Raw genomic sequence first — 15,028 nt, 5'->3', positions numbered from 1 at the left:
GTGCTCCACAGCATCGCCCATTAGGGAAACACAAATTAAGATCACAAGCCTGTCAGGACACACCCATTGGAACAGCTAAAACTTTATCCATTACAGCTCAAAATTAGGAACATCCTGCATACCCATCAAAAGAAGAATAGTTACGTGAATTGTGCTACATTTGTAGGATGGGAAATTATCAGCAATGAAGACAATTGAATATTAAAATATTAAAACATTAAAATATATTACAATATGGATGAATCTCGAAAACATTATACTGAGCAAAAAAAAAAAAAAAATCTAGACACAAAAAAGAAGGTGCTAAGTAATTCCATTTGTATGAAGTTCCCCAACAGGCAAACTGCTCTCTGGGGAGAGAAGTCGGGAGGGGGGCCTCCTGGGTCAGTTGCCGGCTGCGGGCTGGCCCAGGGGGATTCTTTCTGGAATGATGTGTTACATGTGTGTACCTGTTTGTCACGGGCCATAGCACGTGCAGGATATGTTTCTCCATATGTAAATTACACTTAGTCATTTAAAAATATTAACAGATAAAAAGCATGACTGGATGAGAAAATAAACGATGTGAAGCAAGCATCAAAGTATTGTTTCATATGAAAGGAAAAATGCAGGATGGCCGATGGTGAAGACAGGTGTCTACTAGCGAGCAGAGACGGTATGCAGTGTGGCACGCGCGCAGGCCTTGTGGCTTTGTTTTTGCTTATTCTATAAATTGGAAAGCTCAAATATCTCTCAGAAGCTCTGCTGTGGCAACAAGTACAGTCACTACCTCAAAGGGGAAGACCTTTGGAGACGCCCCCGGATTCCCATCAGGACGAGCGCATGTCTGGAGAGCAGGGGAGAGCCGGCTGGGGGAGGGGAAGTGAAGGCCACAGCAGGTGCACGGGGAGCCCAGCATGCCCGCCGGGCCAGCCCACGAAAACTCTGCTTACCCACGGCGGTGGCATGAGGGGCTGAGCAGGGGTCCTGTTTTTTGGAGCCTGTTTTGTGAAGACGATGTTTGCCTTTTTACCAAGTAAGATGGAAATTTTAAAAAGTCCTCGGGTGGGGGCGCCTGGGTGGCTCAGTTGGTTAAGCGACTGCCTTCGGCTCAGGTCATGATCCTGGAGCCCTGGGATCGGGTCCCGCATCGGGGTCCCTGCTCAGCGGGGAGTCTGCTTCTCCCTCTGACCCTCCTCCCTCTCATGCTCTCTGTCTCTCATTCTCTCTCTCTCAAATAAATAAATAAAATCTTTAAAACAAACAAAAAAAAGTCCTCGGGTGCATGAGCCCCTGTCAGTTACCTGGAAAGTCTGTTCATGTGAAATAACAGGTTTGCTGGAACTTTTAATAAACCCCGTAATTGCTAAAACCTGGAAGGATTGGACCTGGTACTCTGCCTCCTTAAAAGCACTCAATATGTCATAGCCTAGGTTGTTTGTAAAAGGCGCGTGAATTGAGCACTTGGGCTCTGCCGTCATTTCAACAATTTAAAGTTTTGTACGACTCATGTCTGCCTCGTAGGCCACACTCAGGCCCATGTCCCGCACAGCCTCGCTCTCTGGGGCAGTTTTGTCCTTGGGGGAGAAGGTGACAGTTGGAAGCCACGGAACTCTGCCGGCGCCCCTGGGCCACGCACACCTCAGCCCCTCTCAAATCCCTTTCTCAGAGTCTCGTTTTGCCAAAACACGGTGTGACAGAAGGCCTCCCTCAAGCTGACCCACTTTGCTTGCCAGCCGTGTGTTCCGACCGGATGCAGGTACGTCTTCCTTTCGTGGATGTGGCTTCTAGCTAAACACAAACACACATCAGCCTGAACAGGCGGACCACCCTGGGAAGCGAGGACGTAATTAACCTCTATGCACGCAGGAGGAAAGGGATAAGGGTTTGGAGTAAAGGCAAAGAATTTTTCTCACGGAATTTCAGGAACATGTATTTTAAACACTGTTTTCAAGCTGCTGTTCTAGGATAAATACAAGGGAACTCAGGGTCTGCATGGAGTTTGCAGCACATGAGAAGGTCTGATGCTCACGAGAGGATGAGGATCTCTTTTGGCAATTTCCACATGGATAATAATAGTCACAAGTGGCCTTGAATGGGTTCCAGTAAGCAGGCGGCCAGCGTGCGGTCAGTATGCCGCTCATTCGCCATATGGGCTGAACTAAGGCTTCCCCGAAAATGTGTGCTGGAGCCCTGACTCCCAGGGCCTCAGAAGGAGACTGTATTGGAGACGGGGTCTTTAAAGAGGTGGCTAAGGTAAGATGAGGTCCCTAGGATGGACCTCAAGCCGGTCTGACTGGTGGCTTATAAGAGGAGATCGGGACACAGACACGCACGGAGGGACGACCACATGAGGACCCGGGGAGGGGACGGTGTCTGCAGGCTCAGGAGAGAGGCCTTGGGAGACCCCAGCCCTGCGCACGCCTGCACCTCGGGCTCCCAGCCCGCAGGATGCGAGGCAGTGAACTCTGGTGTGTGAGCCCCCAGGCTGGGGTGCTTTGGCACAGCGCTGACTAATACATTCACTCAACATAGCTTTATTGAATGCAAGTAGTTGCACACCTAATCCATGATTTCAAACTCTGCTGCCAAGAAGGACTAATGCAGGGAGACCGCTCGTGGCCAGGGGATCTAGAAGTCAGGTGGAGGCATCCTTCAGGAAGTGACTGAGTGGCTGAGACCCAACAGGTAACAGGAATGTGTCCCATGTATTGAACCAGGAGATCTGCTCCAGAGCCAGGAGACTCCTGCTGCAAGGATGAGTGTGGGATTGTCTAAGTTAGGGCGGGGAGGCCGCCCTGAGCAGAAGGGGCGGCTCGTGCAAAGGCCCTGGGTAAGCGCACCAGCATCTCAGCCTCTGAAACTGGGCAGCTCTGTCCAGGTGGCTCCCCATTACTGTGGGCATGGAACCCTGATTCTGAATCGGGGCCCCAGGGACCAGAGGGCAGCAAACATGAAACCTCTGGATTGTGACAGATGCACAGGAGGAAAGATCGGGGACACAGACAGACAGAGACACAGAGAGAGAAAGAAACAGGGAGAGAGAGATAGAGACAGGGAGAGAGAGAGAGAGAGACAGGGAGAGAGAGTCAGAGAGAGAGAGAGACGGGGAGAGGACAGAGAGAAATAGAGACAGGGAGAGAGAGATAGAGACGGAGAGAGAGTCAGAGAAAGAGAGACGGGGAGAGAGACAGAGATAGAGACAGGGAGAGAGAGATAGAGACAGAGAGAGATAGAGAGAGACAGAGAGAAATAGAGACAGGGAGAGAGAGATAGAGACAGGGAGAGAGAGTCAGAGAGATAGAGACAGGGAGAGAGAGAGATAGAGACAGGGAGAGAGAAAGAGAGATGGAGAGAGAGACAGAGATAGAGAGACAGGGAGAGAGACAGAGATAGAGACGGAGAGAGAGATAGAGACAGAGAGAGATAGAGAGAGACAGAGAGAGAGACAGGGAGAGAGACAGAGAGATAGAGACAGATAGAGACAGAGAGAGAGACAGGAAGAAAGATATATAGAGAGAGACAGGAAGAAAGAGATAGAGACAGAGATAGAGACAGGGAGAGAGACAGAGAGAGATAGAGACAGAGAGAGAAAGAGACAGAAAGAGAGATAGAGACAGAGAGAGAGAGCAGGACAGAGACAGAGACAGAGGGAGATAGAGACAAAGAGAGGACAGAGCCAGAGGCGGGAGCTCTTGTTTACGAGGAGTCTGAAGCCCAGCTCAGGTCCTCAGAGTCCTGCCTTGTGGGAGGGCCGCTACTGAGGGCGCGGAGGCCCGTTCAGCAGAGGTTCCTTCTCCTTCCCCTCCCCTGGATGGGCTCGGATCTTCTGAGATGGCAAACTTGTCAGGACAGGATCGGTCTCGTGGGGGGCCTTGACCACAGAGTTGAGACTCTGCCTGAGATTCACTGGGGGGTTGGGGGGAACAGAGTATGGTTAAAAGGAAAAAAAAATGGAAAAACCTCAATCATCCTTGCGGGTTTAGCCTTCAAGGAGTTGAGACTTCCAATGAGCCGGGGTCTCTGCCCGGCTGCCGCAACCCCAGTGCCTCGGGGTGCTTTCTGGGGGGGACCCCATGCGCCGGGGCTGGACTGTGTGGTTGCTACGGGCAACGGAGGAGTAGGAGTGCTCTCATGCCTTAAAGACTTAGAGGAAGTCAGGGAACATACAACTCCTCGGTCCTTTCGCAAAGTGCCTGGACTCCCAGGAGGCAATCCCGAGGTGACGGTCACCGTGAGCCCCCGCCCACCGCGGGGACCGTTAGTACCCACACCCATGAGAACTCGATGTAAGGCTCTCAAGGAGTTGTAGGGCTCAAGTCGGAGGCCTCTTGCGGACGCCGTCCCTTTCTCACGGTTGAATCCCCCAGGCCTGCCAGTCTGCTCCCAGACGGTTTCCCTCGGTCACAGCGCTGAGATGTCCCTGCGCCGTGTCCCCACCCCAGCCTAGGCCTTTAATCAGGCCCCGAGCACGGCGCTATGAACAGTCTGGCAGACCAGACAGACACTTCGGGCTTGACGTGTATGCCACATTCCGGAAGCCTGGCTTATTTTTGGAAGCCGTGGAGAAACAAACAAGCCCGCACCAGATTGCTCTATGTGAATAACGGGCAAAGACACAGATGGTCCGACAAGTGATTGACGGACCAAGGTGACTCTCCGCCACAAAGGGTATTTAGAATTTAAATACATACGTGTAAAGGTGTGTGTTCACACTCCACTTGGAGAGACTCAGAGCCTTCCAAGTTATCTGCCGAGGCACTCAGTAGCTTTGCAGAGTGTAGGCACCGTCTTCATTCTGTGGTCCGTCTGGGGGTGGGTGCGTGCAGGCGTGTGTGACATCATTCTCTACGGCAGCCTAGATGCGGTTCTTGCCGCCATCCGTGTTCGGGGCAGAGAGTCCACCCCAGTAACGGGTTTATGGTGAGGCAAGACTTCAGCCGGGATCTCAGACTCTGAGGGCAGAAGCCTGCGCTTCTTCCAAAAGATTCTCCTTCTGTGGGAACCAGCGAGGTCGGAGTTCATCAGAGCCCCCCTTTCAGCGACGGCGAGCCGAGCGTGTTCGCCGCCCTGGCTCCGAGGAGCCGTGAGTGTATGGGAAAGTCTACAAGAGACTACTGGACTGTGATTCTGGTCAGGAATTCTAGGAGATAAATATCTGGAGGTTGGAAATTCTCACGAAATAAAAATTTAATCCTACAGACCTGCGTAGGCTCCAAGGACTGTCGTTCGGGAGCCATGGACACAATGAGAGTGTAACACTCTGTAAATGAGCAATAATCCTGCATTTCTTGTCCCTATGGACATGTTTCCCCTCTAAGTCCTTCTTCAACCTTGTTGGTTCCTTATGGGTCCTTGGGCTTCCTTTTTTCACATCCTCTGGCCTCCCTGCCCTCTTTTCTTTGGAAACATGTTAAACCAAAGTCCTTTTATTTTGCAATTTCACATTCTATTTTTCCATTTGATAAAAAGATTGCCCACATTAGTTTCCTCTGGCCAAGAGCATTCTCCACCTTTCCCACCTCCCAGCCTTCCTATGCTAGAGGCTTCCACCCTGAACCATTGCTTCTGCGAGTGAGCGAACGCTTCAGGGGCATCCATCACGGACTCAGGGTCACCAGGTTTTCTGAGCACAGTCGTGCGTTTGTCAGGTGGTAACTACCCCTCCACAGAAATGCCGTGAGCCGCGCATTCGTGCTGGCTGATTGTGTCAGCTGGACCAGGCCCCAGGAGCCCCGGTATCTGGCCACACATGATTCTGATGTATCTGCGAGGGAGTTTCTCATTGAGGCCAGCATTCGAATCAGAGGACTGAGTAGAGCAGAGTCCCCCCAGCGAGGGCCTCACCTAATCAGGCGAGGACCCGCAGGGCCACATAGGTGGAGGGGGACTCTCCATCTGCCGGTGGCTGGGCTGGGACTGCCGTCCTCCCGCACTCCTGGCTCACAGGCCTGCCCACCTGGCCCGGCTTCCCTGGGCCATAGACCTGCCAGTCATATCGCCATCTTGCATCCCCAGCTTGCAGGCGCGAGACCACGGGCTCTCCGTGCTCTGGGATGGAGTGAGTCGGTTTCTTCTCATGTTTAATGTTCTGCGGGCTCTGTCCCTGTGAAGAACTCTGACTACTACGGCCCTGCCGCCCCTGCAATACAGCTCTTCTGTGCACACGCCCACAGCTTTGTAGAACCGGGACCGATAGCTGGACCTGTTGCCTCCTCTCCCCTCCCCAGCCACGGCCAGCCTCATCCTGTCCTGGAGCTTGTGGGGACGGGGTTTGCAGGGACATGGTTTGTGGGGACGGGGCCTGCGAGGATGGGGCCTGCGGGGACGGGGTTTTTGGGGATGGGGCCTGCGTGGATGGGGCTTGTGGGGACGGGGCTTGTGGGGATGGGGCCTGTGTGCACGGGGCCTGCGGGGATGGGGTTTGTGGGGATGGGGTTTGTGGGGACAGGGCCTGTGGGGACAGGGTTTGTGGGGACGGGGCCTGCGGGGATGGGGCCTGTGGGGACGGGGCTTGTGGGACAGGCATGCACTTCTGAGTGTGCTGTCCGTGGCCATGGGTGGCAGCCAGTGTCCCCACCATCTCTGCATGCTGGTGTGTGTTTCCCCATCCCAGTGGGGGCTCTGGGCTGTGAGCAGCATCCCCACTGCGTCTTTGCTGGGGTCCCAGTAGGTCCCAGTCAGTCCAGCATAATTATTACTAGCATTTGCTTGCTGACAGGTGTCCCCACTTGCATGATAGGACATCGGCCATCCTACTTACAGACGAAGCATGCGGGTGGAGGCGGGTGGCCTGGAGGCAGTGGCGCCCCTTAACCCCCGACTGCCCCTCCACCGCGAGGGCCAGGTTTCTCCCTTCCTGCCAGACATCCTACTCGACTGCTGTAGATGCATTTCTGAGCCCATCTGCTCACAACTGGATGAGCGTCTCTGGATGGAAACTAGCAGTCCCAGGGTTCCTCTGACCTAGTTGGCCTTCCACCCAGGCCTCGAGGTGCGAAAGCCCAGGGTTGCTGGGCTCACCTGCCCTGTCACGCTCCATGTGACCTGGTGCCCGGCCCACCGAGTGAGCCCCGGCCACTGCTGCGTCCCTGCCCTGCTCCCACCCTGTCCGCGTGCCCTGGCTTCTGCAGTGACCCCCAGCTGGCTCCCGGGTGAGGTCCTGCAGGGCCAGCAAGTGGGAGAACGCACAGAAACTCGTGGTGTCGGCGGGCCTGAGTGGCTGGACAGGCAGGTGGGCGGCAGGCGGGACAGGAGCGCACCAGCCCCGAGGGCCCCGTTTCCTGAGCTTGGCTGTGAGGCCCAAGCTGGAGTGTGCGGCCCGGGCTCCTCAGGGAGGTGACCTTCTACGGAGCTTCCAAGGGGACGGCACTCACGGAATGGAGGGTCCTTTCGGTCTTCAAGCAGGAGAGGCCTTTCTGAGGCCCCCCTCGGAGATCTTGCAGGACAGCTGACGAGGCCGTCCTGAAAGTGAAGTCTGACATGGAAGCCCGATTCCGCGGCCCCGGGAGTGACAGTGCGACCCCACACATCTCTTCCGTGCGTGATGCTGGTCACGGGCCTGACTGCACCCCACAGAACCGTGTGGAGGTTCTGGTGGTCATGTGAGGAGAGAGTGGGAGCTCACCGCCCTCCGTGTGGCCTGTGCCCTGCCCCGTCCGCGTCTCCTCCAGTGTGTACCGCCTCGGGGGTCGGCAGGCCGCCTGGGCAGGGTGTCAGGCCCCTATCCATCGACGAGCTGGGAGGTCGGCCCTGTCGCCTGACCTCCTTGGGTCCCTTGTCTCTGACATGCAGGCATGTCCACCTACATCAGGGCTGTGGTTGAGACCGAGTGACACGCACGGGACACACCGTGTGGTCCTGAGCAGGAAAGCTCCCCCGATAGCCACCAGCTGTGACTGGTTCAGATGGGACGACAAAGTCAGAACATCTCCCAGGACACAGCTTCTTCACCTTATTAGGCATTTGGTGACTCTGGCATTCCTGAACTCAACTGGACCTAGCATGATTTTTTTTTTTTATTTTCTGATATTAGTTTTATTATTTGAGGTATTGAAGTGAGCTCGTTTGAAAACCAGAAATAAGAGATCAGGGAACCTCCTGGCAGGCCCCCCGTCCTCACTGACTTTGCTAAGCCCTACGGTCCACACTCATGTCTTCCATGCTATTTGAAATTTGGCTAATTTCTCATCTCTTCTATGAATCAGATATTCTAACAACCGAAAATAGAGGCCTGATCACATCGGCGATTGTTTAGAGAGCAGGTCAAAGTGTTAGTGTGTGAATCTGCAAGTCTGACTTTAATTTTTCCCTTTAGCATGGAGCCCCTGGCTGCTGTGTGTAAATGACATTTATTATTTCCAAGCTAACAGCTCGTCTGTTGCTGTGGCCCCGGGTGGGGTCATCTGTGCTCCTCGCGTGGGCTGGAGTCCCGTCCTGACGCACACTCAGGGCCACACGCCTAGCGCTCCGTTCCCTCCTGCCTCCGTGCCACGCTATCCTTGCATCGGGCCACGCAGTCTAGGCCACGCAGGCCCAGCCTGTTGCTCCTGGACTGCATCGCTCGCCCCGCCAGCAAAGGGCCGTGGAGTGCTCGCTGTGCCCAGAGCCGAGGACACCCCCGGAACAGCCCAGAACAGTCTAGAAGTCCCCGTCGTTGACTTTCTGTGCAGGCTGCCTCACCGTGCTCAGGGCCGAGTGTCGTACTCGCTTATGTGGCCTTCTCTCCTGCCTCGAATGCAGACTCCCGTGGGCAGACGGCCTCTGAGTTCATGACAAGACCCTGCAGTTGGCAGACGAGACCGTCTCACGGGGTGGGCAGGCTACACGGAGCTTGAACAGAACTCCGGTCCTCGCTGCCCCTCTCCTGTGCTCCTGGTTTTCGCGACACTGCGGCATTTCCCTCCATACTGACTGAGCTCCCATCGAGGTTCGGGGTGTTCCAGCCCTGCTGTCGGGGTCTCGGCCTGTCCACGCCCCTGTCACACTGCTCACGAACGCTTGGGTTGTGCTGCCCGGGGGCTCGTGCCTCAGACAGTGAACACCCACTCCCGTGCGTTCAGGGGTTCTGTGACACTATTTTGGGGGTGTGCCAGCACGAACCAGCCGGGGCACAACCAACCAGGTAAGACTGACCCATGTCTGAGCTCGAGACCATAGGTGATATTTAACGAGAGAGAGAGAGAGAGAGAGAGAGAGAGAGAGGATGGGCCGGTGCTGCCCTCGGGGAGCACAGGGGAGGAGGCCCTGCAGGCCCCGCATGGGCCGCCAGCGTTGGTGGGTGCTGGAGCCCCCATGCTCCTGCATCTGGTTCTGGCCGGCCTCGAAGCCTGACTGATGAGGAAGCCGAACAAGAGCTCCGCTGCTCTGGGGAGGAGGAGAAAGTTCTGGAAGAGCACGAGGTGTATGCCAGGCAGAGGGTGGCTGGAGGCGGGCTCGGGATGCTGCCCGGCCCTGCACTTCTCCTTCCGGGGAGGGGGGAAACAGCAGGCCCCCTGGCACCTGTGAGAACAGGCCCTTCCTTGAGTGGACCCGCCTCAGGGGCCATGCCTCCCACAGGCTCCTTTCAGGTGAGAGGCGTTTGCAGGACGAAACGCGCGGCTCCGTGGGCTAGGACTTTCTTATTACTTCTGAACAGCGGAGAGAGTAGAAAGTAGTGTGGTGGATGGGATTTTCTGTAAGACGGGCAGCGTGTGTGTTGTTCTCTATTAGATTCCATGAAAATCAATCTGCAGCCTAGTTCAGCCTGGTAAAATTAGATCTAAAACTATTTAATTTTGTTTTGGGAGTGTTTTCCCATCAGATGCCTGGCCTGAGGACACACGGGGATAAAGTACCTTGAGTTCTTACCAGCTCTGTGCGCCTCCGTGATCACGTTTGCTGCTCCATGGCTCCCGCGCCCAGGATGAGATGCAAGCCCCCCCGTTACCGAGAGTCTCGTTGTTCATGCTCCTATTTTGCACTCCACGTGGTTTGGTAACAAGAGGTGGTAAACGAATGTTTTTAGTTTGCCTGAGCATGCGTGTTTGTGTGTTTGGGGTCAGACCGTCCGAAGGGCTGGCCGCTCTGGGGGGGCGTGTTCGGGAGGCACTGTGCCAGGCTGAGTCTGCTCCCGCCTGGCCGGGCACATGAAGCCAGGGGGTGGGGGGGTTCCAAATTGTTGCTTCTTCATCTGGAAACTTCTCCATTTTGGGGCTCTGGCGAGAAAGGAAGCATCTGAGAGTTGCAAGAACACCTGGCCAGGGCACTCAGCATCACAGGGCACACCTTTATTTGGCAATGCCATTGTTAAACGTAGCGTTACACTTGGCAAGGATCCCGTGCCTTCCCAGGGCTTCTGCGCCCCAGGGCACTGCTCTCCGGTCACCGGGCACGGAAGACGCCCCTGGGAGGCGAGGCACCTGCAGGGGTTGGAGGGGAGGTGGCACGGGGGCCGGGCCTTGGTCCTCCAGTTTCAGCTTTCCAACATTATAGGGACTAGCGGCACTGTGCCCGCAGGCGCCAGGAGGGTTTGCAGCCTCAGCGCTAACGGCCGGGGCTGCAGGGGGCCATACCACACCATCTGCGCAGCGGCATGTCCACGCAGGTTGGTCTTACTCCCAATCCTAGGAGACAGGCCTGTCAAGCGCTGCACTCGGCACCTCCCTGCATCATCCCTAACTTTCCCTCACGTCCAGGAGGAAAGTCAGGTGCAGAGAGGTGGCTTGGCCGCGCAGGTGGGCGTGGGCCGCTGGGGGCCCCCTGTCTGTGCGCCTCAGACCCCTTCTTGACACAGACAACCCTGGTCTGCTGGAACTGCTGCGTTCTTAAGACCAGACCAAACTTTAAACCACGATGGGCATCCTTGCCAACAAATATTTCCATGAGCAAATCCACTTGAGGAATGCTAAGTTCTATAAAAGTAAGCAGCTTTCTCTACCGAAGGGCTTCTGGGAGCCTCTACCGTGCAGTGCGCTAGAATATAACCTGAACATCTTCGCAACGGAGCAAGCAAACAGCGTTTCTCACGACCTCGGAGCGTGTTCTTCATAGCATCTCATGGAGCTTCTGTTCCATGAGATGTAACGTGAGAAATGCTGACAGATGGGGCTCTGGGAGGCCTCGCCAGTGTCTCAGGCGCAGCCCTGTGGATATTCCCGAGTAGCGCCGTGAAAACCTCCAGTCAGCTGTGGACCTCTGAGCCGTGGGCTGGGGGGAGGGAGCCCGCCCCATTTGGTATTCGATACGAAAGTCCATGCATCTGTGCAGAGATCTGGCCTAGTCAGGGAAGGGGTGTATCTACCATCTTATTTTTGCATCGTTTACTCATCCATAGTCATGTGGTGTACGTCTGTTGAGAGCCTACTATGTGCAAGGCGCTGTCTTTGCCATGGAGAGTCCGCAGAGAACAGGCGAGTGTCCTTGTCCCTCCCCTGGGACTTACATGCCTGCGTCAGCAGCCGTGTCCCCCAGCAGCCGTGCTGTGCGGGTTTTGCTCCAAAGCTAAGTACCCACACATGCCTGACAGCTACTCTAGTCCTGTGGTGTCCAGCACGTCTAACCCTGGGGTATAACGCATATCATCATTTGCACACTTGTGCTGGGATCACCTGCAACTGAGGAAGGAGCTCACCCCCAGAGCCGGACGTGGGTCCCCCGTGTCAGTGCAAGGTTCATCTTTCTTTGCCACTTAGCGCCTACTTCCTTCCAGCAAACAGAACCCCCATTTCCTTGGGGGGCACTGTTCCTGACTCCCAGACTCCTGGTTGGGTGAGGCCACCCCTCTCTCAGCTTTGATGGTCTCTGATGGGCCTGATCCACAGAACCCCCCCATCCCGGCCGGAATGGAGGACAGGGTTTGCAGGGCCCAGTGCAGAATAAAAGTGTGGGCGCAACTAGATGAAAGCATGATGAATTTCAAGATGGTCACGGCAGAGCATTACGCCAAAGGCAGGGGCTGTTCCTGGCGTGGGCACCTGGCTCCATTCGGGCTGACCAGAGGGAGACCCAGGTCTCCCGTCTCTGATGGGCAAGAGTGGCCCCCTCCTGCTGAATTTAAGGTGAGATTGTGAGTCTGGAGCTGACACCCTGCAACCGTAGGAAAGCCGGGACCTGCAGGTCACTGTGCGTGGCTCATGTGGAAGGAAGGGGGTTGGGGACAGAGTGAGATGGGTCCGAATTCTGCCAGTGGACCCTGACTCCAGCCCGGCCACCAACTCGTCAGTGCCAGGAGCCACGACTGGGTTTTCTGACCCATGAAACCAAATACATCCAAGCCTACGCAATCACTCAGGACTAACATAGTTACACGCTTTCTGTTGGCTTTGGCTCATTTGTGAGATGGAAATCATTACCATGTCCCAAAGACAAGCAGATGCGGAAGGGCTCTGCCCGGTCATTTGGTAGAATGCCCATGCCGGCACTGTTCTCCTGGCAGGAGAAGCGTCGGCTTGTCCGTGTCTGTGTGAGGGAAGGACCTTGTCTGCGTCATCACTCACCCCCACCTGTGGTAGGTGATGGCTGGAACCCCAGTTGGGGGTGCAGGAATAATTGCTGCACTTGGCTACTGTCCTTGAAATTGTGGTTCTGTTTTAAGAGAACTTTTTGCTACCGTAGCCGCCACGTTCACCTGCCGGAGTGAAGAGACGTGGCTGGCTGCTCGCTCTGAGGACCCAGGGTACCACAGAAAGGCGCTGTTCTAGGGACAGACAGCTGAGCCCTCCCCACGTCAGCCAGCCCCCAGGCGACCCAGGCGCCTTCCCTCCCTGACGCCAGTGCTTCGAATTCCGTGCAGCATTTGGGGCGTGGCCCTCCCTGGGCCCCCAAAGTGCCCTCAGTATGCCTGTCGGCCACAGGTTTGGTCTGGGCCTGGCTCACGTGGTGCCCGATGCCCTGGCAGGCGGGGGTTAGCTCGCACTGTGTCCCTGGGCATGTTGGTAGGGCTGCGGCCTCCGTGCTCAGGGGGAGCGGGGCTGTGACCCCGTTTCCATGAGCTGGGGTGCTGGGGGCGCTCAGGGCTCACAGAAAGCCGGAGGCATGAGCCTCTTCTCCTAAGCGTGGAAGCCCGAGGCTGTCTGGGAGGAGAAGTACCGTTTAGCCAATGAGCTCGGGCTTCACTGGCGTCTTTTGATGACAGGTTCTAGGTGCCCTACATCTTATTTAATTAAAGCATAAGATTTTCGGTCTCAAAGGGGGGGATAGGAGGAGGTCTTGTCTTTGAACTGAGGAACGTGTTTCCAGGGGCTGCCTCTGAGAGTGGCTGTGCAGAGAGAGCAGCAGCTCGGGCCGAGTTGTGTTTGAAAGGTTCCCGTGGAGAGAGCTCAGCTGAAGAGCCCTCCTCGGGGCCTGTCAAGCTCCTGGGGACACATTTCTCTGTGTGTCTCGAAGGCCCTGCCTTGCTGTGACGCGCATCAGGAACGATAATGGGGGCCGTGCGTCTGGGTCCCCCAGCGGTGAGCTGACAGCTGGTCCTTGAGTGTCAGGATGGCCAGCAACTCTGCAAACACTGAGCCGCTCATTTGCTGGGCTGTTGTTGCTCTGCTGGCATTTTGCGGTGTCCCCAGGGCCTGGTGTGTCAGAGTGGGCCGGGCCACCGACGGCACCCTGCGTGGGGGACTCGGGCAGCCCTGGCTGCACCCCTATTGCCTGTGCATTTAGGGAAAACGCATCCTTCTGTAACTCAGCAATCTCTTTTAAGTGCCCACAGGGGCGGGCTCAGCGGGCAGTGCACAGTCCCTGTGCACCCCCTCTCGGGCCTTACCGGGAGTCACCCGAGGCTGCTGCAACTGGCGTGCAGGCTCCGGAGCCCAGGGAGCCTCGTGTTGCTTCACTGACACCCGAGGACCCAGAGACATGCCGACCAGACCCCCAAAGGCAAAGTGATGAGTAGCTGTTTTGAAATCCTTGAAATGAAAACTAGAACTAAAGGTATGAGGACCATCTTTCTTGTCTCCAAGGAAGTGCTGGGCTGATTTTTTTATCAGTTCTTTTAGTTTAAATTGTTTAAAAATGCGTGGCTTGTTTAAGCAGCAGAATGCTTCTCTCTTTTTGTCCAAATTAAACCTCAGGTCTTAGAAGCTTCGTATATAAGTCAGGGACGCTGAGGCTGCATCCCCGCCTCCTCCATCCCTTGGGGAGCACTCCCACCCAGAGCCCTCGGACGACCTGGGGCACCGTGGAGGCAGAAGGGGGCCAGGGAGAAGCCCAGCTGAGGACGCACACTGCACACCCCTCACTGCGTTCCGAGCCCGTAGCAGGCGCGCTCAGTAATAGTGAATATTTGTTGCATATTGACTGTGTCAGGAACAGAGTGGAAAGCATCAGTTTTCATGTATTTCCTCAACTAATGCTCATGACGGTCTCGAGTTTATCATTATCCTCCTTTCATCAGTAAGAAAGCCGAGGCTTGGAGGAAGTACGGGGTTTGCTCGCGTCTAGGCTGAGCCACAGGCGTGCCCGGCTAGCACAGTCCTCCACAGAGATCCCGTCACCAGGCGGGCGGCCTTAAGTCAGTGTCTCTGGGGGGATGCACGGCCACGTGCCCGCATGTTCCCGAGCAGGCTGCAGCCTCCGAGAAGCCATGCCCCGACGTGAGCCTGTTTGTTAGACCCCTGCTTACAGACGCTGATCACAGCTGCTCTTTTTTTTAAATTTTATTTTATTATGTTATGTTAGTCACCATACAATACATCATTAGTTTTTGATGTAGTGATCCACGATCCATTGTTTTCGTATAACACCCAGTGCTCCATGCAGTACGTGCCCTCCTTAATACCCATCACCGGGTTAACCCAGCCCCAAACGCCCCCCTTCTAAAACCCTCAGTTTGTTTCTCAGAGTCCATAGTCTCTCATGGTTCATCTCCCTCTCTGATTTCCCCCCCTTCATTTTTTCCTTCCTTCTCCTAATGTCCTCCACTCTATTCCTTATGTTCCACAAATAAGTGAAACCATATGCTAATTGACTTTGTCTGCTTGACTTCTTTCTTTTTTTTTAAAGATTTTATTTATTTATTTGACAGAGAGACAGACACAGCGAGAGAGGGAACCCAAGCAGGGGGAGTGGGAGAGGG

The 15,028-nt window shown here is 55.5% G+C and overlaps 1 protein-coding gene across 1 annotated transcript in view; it reads right to left on the bottom strand.

Moving 5' to 3' along the window:
- The window catches only part of ADARB2 (adenosine deaminase RNA specific B2 (inactive)), a 139,649-nt gene extending 125,838 nt beyond the window's left edge, over positions 1-13,811 (bottom strand). Inside the window, exon 1 of the mRNA XM_035022452.1 lies at positions 13,718-13,811. Within this exon, the coding sequence (XP_034878343.1) occupies positions 13,718-13,811 (94 nt within the window). The remainder of the gene's footprint in view (positions 1-13,717) is intronic.
- Between the last annotated feature and the right edge of the window lie 1,217 nt (positions 13,812-15,028).

Source organism: Mirounga leonina, unplaced genomic scaffold (assembly GCF_011800145.1).
Source record: "Mirounga leonina isolate KUSES-001 unplaced genomic scaffold, KU_Mleo_1.0 Mir_175, whole genome shotgun sequence".
In the NCBI taxonomy this organism is placed as follows: Eukaryota; Metazoa; Chordata; class Mammalia; order Carnivora; family Phocidae; genus Mirounga; species Mirounga leonina.
This window is presented reverse-complemented; position numbering and strand designations above follow the sequence as displayed.